Source organism: Desmodus rotundus, chromosome 6, assembly GCF_022682495.2.
Source record: "Desmodus rotundus isolate HL8 chromosome 6, HLdesRot8A.1, whole genome shotgun sequence".
In the NCBI taxonomy this organism is placed as follows: Eukaryota; Metazoa; Chordata; class Mammalia; order Chiroptera; family Phyllostomidae; genus Desmodus; species Desmodus rotundus.
Genome location: NC_071392.1, coordinates 46,918,419 through 46,931,096, shown reverse-complemented (window position 1 = coordinate 46,931,096; position 12,678 = coordinate 46,918,419). Strand labels below are relative to the sequence as shown.

At 43.6% G+C, this 12,678-nt stretch overlaps 1 protein-coding gene across 14 annotated transcripts in view; it reads left to right on the top strand.

The window, feature by feature from the left end:
* SRPK2 (SRSF protein kinase 2) overlaps window positions 1-12,483 on the top strand; it is a 231,135-nt gene extending 218,652 nt beyond the window's left edge. For 8 of the 14 annotated variants that reach the window (XM_053926866.2, XM_053926867.1, XM_053926872.1 and 5 more), the window contains 4 exons: window positions 1,232-1,301; window positions 1,959-2,051; window positions 2,431-2,523; window positions 10,839-12,483. In XM_053926866.2, coding sequence (XP_053782841.1) covers window positions 1,232-1,301; window positions 1,959-2,051; window positions 2,431-2,523; window positions 10,839-11,023 — 441 coding nt within the window. In that variant the 3' untranslated portion in view covers window positions 11,024-12,483. Of the gene's footprint in view, window positions 1-1,231; window positions 1,302-1,958; window positions 2,052-2,430; window positions 2,524-2,629; window positions 10,814-10,838 lie in introns of those variants that run through there. The other 6 variants (XM_053926870.2, XM_053926868.1, XM_053926871.1 and 3 more) reach the window with 5 other exon arrangements.
* The last annotated feature ends 195 nt before the right edge of the window (window positions 12,484-12,678 follow it).

The window sequence follows — 12,678 nt, the reverse complement described above, 5'->3', positions numbered from 1 at the left end:
CAGGGCCTTCTCAGACTCAGGTCTGGCTCGGGCAGGGATCCCAAGCTCATGTGCTGGTGGTCCTGGGCTGAGTGCACCAGCTCAGGGTTTGTGTAGAGTGCTGGGAGATGGCCCCAGTGCAGGCAGACAAGCCTTCCCGAGGGTGCCTTCCCCGCAGGGTGGTCAAAGACAGAAGGAGAGTAGGTCAGTGCTGTGACAGCTCATCAGGCTGGGAGTCGGAAGCGCAGCACCAGGTGGGGTGGGGAGTGCCACAGTCCTAGATCCACCGGCATCCATGGAAGGTGGGTCCCCAAGTGCCTTTCAGAACTGCAAGATCTGACACAGAGTAGAAGTTAGTATGGTGAAAACCAAAGATGGGATTTAGCTCATCCTGTTTTGTTTTTAAAACCTACTTGATCAGAGCGATGGCAGTTGTCATCTGTATATTGTTACCAAATGAAACTCATAGTCCTGAGAGGGTGTGTGTGTGTGTGTGTGTGTGTGTGTGTGAGAGAGAGAGAGAGAGAGAGAGAGAGAGAGAGAGAGAAGGGGAGAGAGAGAGGGAGAGAGAACATGTGGAAATGGGAACAAATGGCCTCCCCCACGCTGGTATGCTGAGGGCAGACTGTGCTCACCCAGGGAGCCAGCTTTCCTCGCCCTCCTTGCCCTTCTTGGGAGGGGTTGCACAGTGATCTGGTTCCTCCTCGCCCCAGGGGACAGAGCAAGAGGGGCTTCTTAGGCCCTAGGTGTTCCTTTGGTTAAGTCAGAAATGAATGATGAGGAGATGCTGAAAATAGCCCCCTGGGTTACTAAGACATGGAGGTCTTTGCTTCAAGACAGCGGCAGCACCCGTTGTCCAGGGGCCAGGCTAGCCCACTGGGGGAAGGCCGGCTCAGGAGTCAGACAGACCTGGGCCTGACGTGAGTCCTCGTGCTGCTGTTAGGGGCCAAGGGCAGTGCTCCGGCCAGGCCTCCTCACAGCTGCTTGCGGGTACACAGACATGTCCAGTTTGCCTCTTGCAAAATGAAGAGACTGTGTAGCCCCTTTCATCTTCAGTAGAGGAGATGTAAGACTTTCTGAATCTTTGAACTTTCTGGAAGGAAGAACAGATTTGGTGTTATGCCCGTTTAGTTGGTTCTTTGGTTTGATTTAGATCCTTATAAAATGTAGGTCTCTTACACAAGGAGAAAAACTTGGTGACTCGGGGGCCAGTCTCTGTGAAGTGCTCAGCATGCCCTCTGTTGTGTCCTAGGCATTTGAGCTGGCAACGGGAGATTATTTGTTTGAGCCGCATTCTGGAGAGGACTATTCCAGAGATGAAGGTGAGTAGTGTGCCTGCCGAATACTTTAGTCTGGGTCTCTTGAGGGTCCTGAAGTTCTGGAGAGTATTGTATGTTTGTACTGAAACAGAGCTACATATTGGTTTTCGAACACCAAATTCCGATGCTTGCTTTTTCTTTTCTTTTTTTAAAAAATTCATTTGAGCTTGAAGCACCCCCAGTGGCAGTGAATGGGCAGAGCCTCCAGGCAGGGGCAGCACCCGGAGAGCCCTCCCTCCTGCCGCCCTGGCCCCACGCCCAGCCAGCCAGGAGAGGACAGGCCATACAAGCCCCGAAGCCTCTCCGTCTCTCTGTGGTCCTTTTGTCCACTGAGCTGCTGTTTTGTTTTTCTCTCCTCTTTGGGAGCTGAGTTGAAAACCAGGGAATTCTGGCTTGAATTCCATCTGTAGACCTGGCCACCTCCATGCTTATTTGCTTGCAATGCTGGGGTGGCCTGGGGTGAGCTGGCATCAGTTGCTCGTAATGCTCCAGGTAGTGCCTGAGGCCTGCTGGTCCCAGAAGCCTTTGCATGGATGTGCTGCAAACATTGTTGATTTGAATCTGTTTCTGAGTTTTCACTAATTTCGATTTTTTCCCTCTCTTATCCCCACCCTTCCTCTGCCCCTCCCACTCCCATGTCCTGTTTTCTCTCCTCCATAGACCACATAGCCCACATCATAGAGCTGCTAGGCAGTATCCCGAGGCACTTTGCTCTATCTGGAAAATACTCTCGGGAATTCTTCAATCGCAGAGGTAGTACCTCTTCTTTTTGAAAAGCGCCACGATGCAGACAGAAACGGAATAGCAGCTGCTGATCGCAGCATTAATGGTGACAAAGGCATTTCTCCTAAATTTAAAAAACAATCTAGCAGAATTCCTGTGCTGATTTAAAAGTTGAGAGGGAAGACTGCATTTGGCCCAGTGCCGCGGTCGCCCTGTGCTGTGCGTCAGCTCCTCTGCAGTGCCCTCTTCCCCCGGGCGCCTGCATCCGGCCATGTGGGCAGAGCCGGTGCTTTTGATTGTCCAGGTCGCTCTCTGTTTCTGTCTGCGCGGGCGGTGGCAGTGTCTGCATGCAGTGTACTGATTAAACTGTCGTGTGTTTCTGTTTTGCTGGCAATGTTTCCCAATGCAGATCACATAGCATTGATCATTGAACTGCTGGGGAAAGTTCCTCGAAAATACGCTATGTTGGGGAAATATTCCAAGGAGTTTTTCACCAGAAAAGGTAACGGTATTTATGCAACACTAATTTCAGCATAATCCTCTCCCAGAAGGAGAAATTATGCTTTTGCATTTGGGCATTGGAGAAAAATCTGGACTTTTACAACCAGGGAATTCTGCTAAAAACAACTCCCAAGAAATAAGCCTGAGTGAACCAGCTGATGTCTGTGGATGGAGAATTCTGTAAGAGATGGCCTTCCTAAAGCCCCTGACCTGTTCCACACCTCTTCTCTCCTGCTCTAAGTACCAGTCTGTGGATTATTTATGAAAAAGGGTTAAATGATTTCTAGAAACCAGCTAAACATATCTTTACCTTCTCCATGTTGCTCATGGAGCCAGACTGTTTCTGCACTGGGGCAGAAGTGGCCTAGAGACTGGACTTAGAGGATGTCCATTGACGTCCTCTTTGATCTAGAGGGTGTAAGCCTGTGGGATCCTGCATGCCTCACATTCTTGCAGATCAAATCCTGTTCTCTCATTGCAGTACCTTACTCTGTATTAAAATTGATTTTATTTCAATGTAGTAGTTCTTCTTGACCTTCCTTTGGCATGACCCTGAACAACTTTTCTTTGCCTGTGTAAGTCCCCTTGTTAGTGATCAATTTTAAAAACCACCCTAAAACCCCAGGGTATTTATTTTTAAAGAACCTCTCCCCAGTGCCATATTCTTCGGTGTGAGCATAGTTGGTCCTCTTAATTCACACTTTTTCAGAGGAAGGTTTGTTTTTTGGTTGACACACCATTAAAGAACTTTTAAAGTTGGTGTGAGCAGGACATGGAGTTTATAGAAATTCTTGAAAGTCCCAGATAATCTTTCTCCCCTCCTGTGGCTGGATTTGGAGCGCCAGCCTGACTCTCACTTTCCTGTGAGATCAGGAGCTCTTGTGAAGCAGTACTTCCCTGTTCCACACCAGAGGCCTGGAAGGAGCTGCGAAGATGGTGGTTTCCTGCTGCACTTACCTGGGCACACTGACCACAACACCCAGCTTTTCGGGACCACCCAGTGGACAACCTGTGACATATGTAACTGGATGCAGTTATTTTCTTACTACTTTTTTAAGGCTTATCACAAGAAAAAAAATTATCAGGGAAAACTATTCTTCAGACAACAGTATTAACTTCAGTTCTCAGAATCTGCTCTTCAACTCTGGGTCACAGGAGCAAGATAGAAACTTCCGCGCCCCACATGCAGACTCTCACACACAGGCCCAAGTTATCTGTAGGGGCCTCTCTGAGCAGCCTGAGGTCACCTGTGCCCCAGGTGTCAGCTGCCCTGAGGTGTCACGCTTGTTAGGCTTTGCTGCTCTCCTCTGGGGACAGCACTTGCTGAATTCCAGCCCAGAAGCAGCTGTGGGCCTGCCATCCTCTCCTCACCCCATTTGGCAAGGGCTCGCTTCAGAGGATAGGTCAGTGACTGATGCATAGTGAACCTGATACTGGACGCGTGGTTGGTTTCTGCTCAGAGCTCCCTGTCCTGTGGCCCTTTGTTCTGGAAGTGGGCTTTCAGGTTGGCCTTTCCGTCAGCACCCTTGCACCTGGGGCAACTCGTGGTCTGTGCCCTTCCCTGCCTGAGTACAGATGAAGCTTCAAGTTCTTGTTCAGAACCTACTGTTCATCGTACGTCATTATTGCACATGTGCTTGAGGACTTGCCTACATGCTTAAAGGTGACCTGCGGAGTTGAAATGCATTTAGCATCTTGGTGTAGACAGATAAAAACATTTGATTTGGCGTTACTGTGGTAACTAGAGTCTTTTTTTTTTCCTTCCTTTGGATGTAAAGGAGAATTGATGATTTGGCAAGAAATCCCCTAAAATGACAGGGATTTGGGACTTAAGTTTTTCCCTAATTATTGTTTATTTATCATAACAATGAAAATCAGAAGGGAGTTAGGGTTTTTACAGAAGTTACAGGAAGAATATTGTGATGAATGAGGGCCCATCATGAAAATAGGTTTCAGGCTGAGGGGTGTGATGTGTTGCATGAAAGAGGTGTCTGGGTGCGCCTCCCTGAGTGATGTGTGTGAGAGGGAGGAGCATGTCCAGAAGGTGTCCAGCCGTTTGTATCAGCCTCTACGAAAAATAGAGACATTTATTGAAGAAGATACAAGAAACATTGTACATAGGACCACAACGCTTTAGTCCCCTTCAAAGTCAACACCTTGGGACCTCACACAGTTCTTCTAATCACCATCAGCTGCCCTGTTGTGTTTTTCTGAATCTCGTTGATGGTGTGAAATCTCTTCCCTTTCCAAGGTGATTTTAGTTTTAGGAAAAGCCAGAAGTCACAGGTTGCCAAATCTGGGCTGTAGTGGGGCTCAGTCACCTGGGTGATTTGCTGTTTTGTCAAAAACTGCTTGAGATATGATGCATAAGCAGGCTTGATGTCATGATGAAGCTGCCAATCACCAGGTGCCCAGAGCTGCAGCCTTCTGAATCATCCGAATAGTTTCTCTGGAGGAATGTTCAAGCTTAACACAAAATTTGATGCAGATTCGTTGTTCTACTCACTCAGTCATTTTGAATGCAATGGCCACACAGTCCACATGCTCATGCAACAGCATCTGCCGCCCCCACTGACTGGTACAGTGAAGTCATCATTGTTCACACATGCGCATTCCAGTCCACTCTCCTTGTCTGCCAGGTTACACTGATGTCACACAAACTGTTCTTGTTATATAAAAACACTGACTGAACTTTTTCCAGACATACTGTGTACATTTTGGAACGAATGGGGTGTGTATTCATGTACATTTTTTTCCTAAAATACCTTTGTGCTGATAACAAGACTGATAACAAGAAAAGCAGAACTGAAAACCATTAATTTGCGCACGTCACGTTGGAAAGCAGCCAGCGTTGTAGAGGAGTGAACAGCAGGCTTTCCTGCGCTCTGTGACAAGCAGACTTCTCCCCACTGTCAGTCGAGGGAGCAAGAGTCTGCATGTGAAAGCTAAAAATCAAGCGCAGCCAAGTGACATCTTCTCACTTATAATTTGGGCTCTGTCCTATTAGGCGCCTGGTGCCCAGACAGGCTGCTGCGAAGGGTCAGCTTAGGACGATCTCAGCATGAGTTTGACTCTGGAAATAACTAGACCTGTTTCCCTGTATTAGTGGGTCTTGAAACTTTTAAACTATTAATATTTTAACTGCAGCTTATTCTTAAACATTACTTCTGGCTTATAAAAAGTCTGGTTTTTCTTCTCAGTGCTAAGCTCTTCCCAGAAGCAGAGCTCTGTCTGTGTGGGTTCCTGCCAGGTCCCCAGAGCCTGGATTAGGGTGAAAAGCCATTTAAATCAATATTTAGTTATCAAGTTTAAAAACATTAACCTGCATCCAGTCATTGTTTTGGATGGAAGCCTATGTGAGCTAGGAGCAGGGTGACAGTACGCGTCACTCTGCCTGGGGTGGCCCCGGGACTACCCCCCCACCCCCACCCCACTCCTGCCCTTTGGAGGCTGCATGAGAAGGCCCCACCCCCAGCCAGAATGACAGCAGAGGACAGAGGGTGTGAGCATGGTGGCGCCCTGGAGGCAGACTGTAGTGGCATAGAACTCCCAGTAAAGGGATTTGGAAAATAACCACAAGCCACAACTGATCATAGGGTTGAATTAGTATTTTACTCATTGATTTTTGAATTTGAGCATATGATATAAAAAAGAAATGATTGCTACAGGTTCAAGTAAATTCTATTATACTTCCCCCCATTTATTCCTATCATGTATTGTGACCTACTAACTTAGTGAAATGCTTATTTTTATTTATACATTAACACATTGGAATTCTTTTAAAGTTATTTACTTGTATGTTTTGTACCATCTTTTGATAACAGCTTTATTGAGATATAATCTGCCTATCATACAATTCACCCTTTTCAAGTGGTTTTTCTTATATTCACAGACTTAAGGAGTCATCACCACTGTCTAATCTGAGGATATTTTCATTATCTCAGAAAGAAACCCTGTGCCCGTTAGCACTTCCTCAGCATTCTTCTCACCCTTAGGCCCGGCAACCACGAATCTACCTTTCTTTATGAATTTGCGTGTCCTGGACATTCCGTATAAATGGAATCGTGTGGGACGTGGATTCTTGTGTTGGCCTCTTTCGGTTGCTGGGTTTTCACAGGTCCCCCAGCAACGGCACGGATCTGTGTCATCCATCCATGTGTGGACCGCCGCATTTGGTTTCTAGCTAATGGGTCTTTGGGTTGTTTCCACTTTTTGGCTGTTATTAATGATGTTTCTTTGAACATTCACGTACAAATGTTTGTGTGGACATGTGAATGCACATGTGTGACAGCTGAAGTACAAAAGTTTTCATTTTGATGAAGTCCAATTTTCTCCCTGTTTTTGGTTACTATACTTTTCATGTCATATCTAAGAACTATTGCCTACTTCAAGGTCACAAAGATTCATTCTGTTTTCTTCTAAGGCTTTTTTTTTAGATCTTACATTTAGGTCTGTGATCCATTTTGAGTTAAATTTTGTGTTTGGGGGAGGTAATGGTTTAAACAGAGTGTGAACTCAAGTATTTGTCTACATGTACTTTGTAGGAATGTGTTCAAATTTTGTGTTTTGTGTCTTTGTACCAGTGAATTATTTGATAGGCTTCCTTTCTATTTGTGTGCTATTGAAATTTAATAAATTTCATATTATGTTATTTTCTCTAGTTACCAGTATTTGCTGAAATACAGTACCAGGATTTGCCTTCATAGATCCCATGTGGGGTGTGAAACCTCATATGCTTGTATATTTAATCGTGGAATAGTATCATTTCATGGACAAAATAATACATTTCCTTTTACAAGTCTCTTAAAATAATATCTAAGAGATGTATAGTAGAAGTGCTTAACTTTTTCCTAAAAAAAATAACCTAATAATCTAGGATGGCAAGTACATCCTTGGGCTCCAGGCCTTTGCTCTTGAGAAGCCCTCCCCCAGGGCCAGTTCCCCATTTCTGAGGCCTGTCCAGGTGATCCTGCCCCAGAGCTTAGCCTGGGGGCTGCTGAGGGCTGCTCCAGCGGCAGGGCCCCCATCTGGTGAGCAGCTTTGCTGCTCTCTTGTTTGCATGCATTTGTGTGAGAGCTGGTGGTGAGGAAGGCAGAAAGGCTGGAAATGCGCAGACTGCCACAATTAAGTGTCCTTAAGTGTCTGGTTACTTGCAAAATTTGTTTCAGCAGAACATATCTTAGTATATTTTCCTAAGAGAAAAAATTATCAAGGCAAAAGTTCTTGACCTTGTGTGGGAGCCACTTATCTTCTTACTTTATTTTTACAGTAAGTAGTGGTCGTAGTCAGGCTGCTGTTTCCAGTGTGCCATCCGCAGGGCTGGGGTTGGTGAAGGGACTCAAGGCCCTGACTCATCAGATGAGCCTGGATTTGGCATTTCTGCTAGCGGTAGATGTACACGTTTGGGAGCTTAGGTTTTGTTTTTAAGTAACCTTCAACTAGTTGTAAGACCGCATTCCTTATCATTGAATTACATGTAAGAATGTGCGCATATAATCATAGGGCCTAGGCAAATTTATTTTGTTTTTCCTTGGCATTATGTATTTTTTCCAGCTGTCCTCATAATCCACATACTCTCTTCAGAGACGATTCAGTATTCTGTTACACTGCAATGTTGCTACGTGTTCAGTAGCTACTGGTGTTTAGGGTTATTTTGCATATTGTCCTGTTCTGGACAGCATGTTTGCATAGTTTTTTATGTGTAATTTACCTGGTCAAAGTATGTGAGATATTTTAGGTTGTTTGGGGGTAATATTTTCTGTCAGTTTATAGTGATGCTAGTTAGGTCTGAATAGTTTTTCACAGCCTCTCAGAATTGAATTGTTTAGATCACTCTTACACAGATTTTAAATCGTCTTTGGGGTAAACCACTTCTCTCTCCACTGAAGATTGTACATGCTTTCATGCCTCATGATGGATTTTAGTCAGTAAAAACTGACACCTTCAGGACTACGTTTCTTTGTTCCAGGCAGACAGTGCTTCTCAGTAGTTGCATTCATTCCCAAACCTGAAAAGTACCGGTCTTTATTTCCAGTCAGAATAGATGAGTATAAATAAAGCTCTCTTCCCTTTCCTAGAGAGCTTGTTTTAGCATGTTACGTTTGAGCTTTCTCAGTTTGCTTTACCCTTGCATGGGTGAGATGAACAGTCACTATAAAATCAACGGAGCCCTGGCTGGTGTGGCTCCGTGGAGTGAGTGCCAGTCGCTGATTCGATTCCCAGTGGGGGCACCTGCCTGGGTTGTGTGCCAGGTGCCCAGTTGGGGGCGTGTGAGAGGCAACAGATCCATGTATCTCTCTTTCTCCCTCCTTTTCCCTGTCTCTAAAGGTAAATAAATAAAATCTGTAAGAAAAATAAAATCATTATAGAAAATTCAGAGAGAGAGAAACAACCTTATAATAAAGCTGGTGTTTGGGGCACCTGCTTTATCTCTTTGGTGAGGACTTTGAAGATCCCTCTTGTGATCATGTGCAGAACATAGTTTTGACTTCTTTTACTACCAAATATTTTACCACAAAATTTCCTCCCATGTTATTGAGTAGCATTAAATAATATTCATCAAATGGGTGTACCACGGTTGCTTGTGTTTTTTTTAAACCACCATTCTTATATTACTAAGCATTCAAAGTTTTGCAAGTATGTATAATTTTGCAGTGAGCCTATTATGGAGGTGGGGAGTGGGTGCCACCTTTATTTCCTTAAGCTAGATTCCTAGAAGTGGAATTTCTGGGGTAAAGGGGATGAACGTTCAGGGGTCGTGCAGACTTTGTTCTCAGGGAAGGCGGCTCCGCTGTAAACCCAGGCCTGAACACAGTCTGGAAGCCGAGCTTAACTCCATCCCCGGGCCTCACGTTGGAGCCAGAAGTTTATTTTATAGCCAGCTTCTTTAACAAGAAACTTTCTGTAAAGATGTTTTTGTTCAGAACTCCGTGCACATCACGATTACAACTCAGTGGACATGGCAGGTCATAAGCGCGTACATTGGAAGGGTACAGGCCAAAAGAAAAAGCCCTGGCGGGGTGAGATTACAGGTCATTTCTCCTTTTGTTTTTGTAATTTTATGCGATGTTCTTTTATTTTCTTTATGATTGAAGAGAGAGGAAAAGTGTATTTCTAAATTGAGCTGAGTAAGTGGGTGAAACAAACCGAGCCTCCTGAGACCTGTAAGCAGAGAACTGAATCTCTGTTAGTGCCTCTCAGGAGAAAATTTACTGTGTTGGTCAGATTGTAGGTGAAAGGGGAGAGAGAAACTGGCCCCTGCACGGCTGTGCCCATTGGGGGCTGTGCACACCTCAGCCCTGTGCTGGTTGCAGGACTTGCTCTGGGCCCAAGAGAGTGTGTGGAATGGGGTGCAGCTTTCTGTGGGAGCTGCTTTGGCAGACACTGAGGGGCACCCAGTGAGGCCTCTCTTTGGGAAGGGGTGGGATGTCCTATAAAAATTTCTAACAGAGAAAATGAGTTATTCATAATGAAACATCCTATAGCAGTTTGGCTAAAAAGTAACTTTTTCTCCTGTTATGAAAAAGACCTCGTTTCAAACCATTTCCTGCCTTGTTAGTCATTCTGTCACGTTTATACTGCAGCCAAGCATATTCTGAAAAGAATAACTTCAGGGTTTGCACATTGATACCCTGATAGCTTAGATTTTACAACAGATGTGTAGAAATGAATGGTATTTGACTCAGGTTGGCATATGGATCTGTGCTGTGCTACTTGTGGCTACTTACACTTAAATTAAAACTTTAGTTCTTCAGTCACACCAACCACATTTCAAGTACTCAGAAGCCACACAGAGCGAGCAGCTACCCTATTGGACAGATGAAAGTCTGCATCTCTAGCATCATAGGAAGTTCTTTCAAATAGCCTGTTCTAGAGGAAAAGATTCCTTTTTCTTTGCATGGTAGGTAACATGTGAAATAGTGGTCCAAAGAGTTTAAGAATAGTGTGTATCTTAACGCTTTTTCTAAGCAAATTTGCAAGTTGCAAAGGGTACCAAGCTGGAGTGGGAGTGCCTCAGTCAGTCTTTGTGAATGAAAACATCCTGGGCTCTGCTTATTTAAAGAAACATAGAATTTTTGTGAATAAACTAGTTCTTTTAAATCAGTGCCTATTTAATTACATTTGACAACCTTACTTGAACTATGACACACTTGTGGATACATTTAATGGTTATTCTTGCGGAGAAAAGTTGGCCTTCTTTGTTGTTGCACAGTGTTGAGCAGGTAGGTACCTGCTTCGTTGAAAAGAGCCTGCCTGGACCGACAGTGGGAAATGCAGATTTGGAGCTCTCTTGACAGTGCCTGTTTCTTCCTGTAGGAGAACTGCGGCACATCACCAAGCTGAAGCCCTGGAGCCTCTTTGATGTACTTGTGGAAAAGTATGGGTGGCCCCACGAAGATGCTGCACAGTTTACAGATTTCCTGATTCCAATGTTAGAAATGGTTCCCGAAAAACGAGCTTCAGCTGGCGAATGCCTTCGGCACCCTTGGTTGAATTCTTAGCAGATTCTACAAATAACAGCATTCTGAGCTAGCAAATGTTTCCCAGTACATTGGACCTAAATGGTGACTCTCATTCTTTTAACAGGATTACAAGTGAGCTGGCTTCATCCTCAGACCTTTATTTTGCTTTGAGGTACTGTTGTTTGACATTTTGCTTTTGTGCACTGTGATCCTGGGGAAGGGTAGTCCTCTGTCTTCAGCTTAGTAGTTTACTGATCCACTTTCTTCTGGAAACAATAACATGTCTCTAAGCATTGTTTCTTGTGTTGTGTGACATTCAAATGTCAGTTTCTTTGAACGAAAAAACTTTCCCCCTTGTGTTTTGGCAGGTTTTGTAACTATTTATGAAGAAATATTTTAGCCTAATACTATATAATTTACAATCTTAAGAACTTATCAAGTTGGAACCAAGAAATAAGCAAGAAAATGTACAATTTTATCTTCTGGCAAAGGGACATCATTCCTGTATTATAGTGTATGTAAATGCACCCTGTAAATCTTAATTTCCATTAAATATAGGATGGGAATTCCAATTTCAGAAAAGCTACCAAGTCTTGAGTGCTTTGTAGCCTAAGTTGCATGTAAGCAGACTTAGCTCCAGGGAGTTATACAAACTTTTCATTCCGTAACATTCCTTTTTCATGGGATTTTAAACAAAGTGGCTCTGGGTTATGTCATTCCTGATATGGCACTTTAAAGAAGGAAAAAACATACTTCCCAATCTAAAGTACGTATTATAGTTTAGCATTCCCCTTCCTATTTTTGCATATTTTAAAAGTACTTTTAAGGGAAAAGAGCAGTTCCCCTTTAAAAATGCGATGATCTGGTACCATGTGGTGTTGCCTCCTGCAAACACTCTAAGTTAAAGTCTACATAGATTAAACTGGACAAGAGAAATTCGTTTGGTGTATGGAATGAAAATGTATCTATTTTTGGAAAATCTTTCTCATGTTTGTCCAGAACCAAGGTATGGTATATACAATTTGCAGTGCACAATGGGCAGAACACTAACGCACACCTCAGAGGTAACAGTGAGCGCGTTCATTCCGTAGGCATTTTTGTAACTATAGCCAATTTTACTAGTTTTTTGATTGTCTTTCCACGCACTGAAGTTGAGAAAATGATTCCCTTTGCAGGTTGCACACAGTTTTGTTTCTGCGTTTCCTTAAAATTGTAGAATCCAAGACACAAACCATAGTAGGCAATACAATTTTAGAATGTAATACAAAGAGGTATATTTAGCCTCTTTTAGGAGTCAGTGGATTGACTGCCAGTTGTTTTTTTTAATTTTACATTTATTAAGGTGCCTCCTTTTTCTTGACTTTGTCCATTAACAATTTATCCATATGCCTTTGCAATAACTAGATTGTGAAAAGATAACAAGTGTTGTAACAACAATCCATTGTTTGAGGTGCTTGCGGTTGTTTTAAAAATTAAAGTGTTTTCAGGTTTTTTTTCCAGACATTGCCTTGGTCATTGGCCTGTATTTGAATCGATAGAACCAACAAACATTTACTATCCATTCAGTGTAGTGTACCCAAAACTAAAGGAAATACCAGCATTACCATTGCAGGAAATGTAGTTCTGTAACATGAGAATTAGGCTTTATATGAGGAAATTATTCATTGTTTTATAAAGGTATAGAATATGGATTT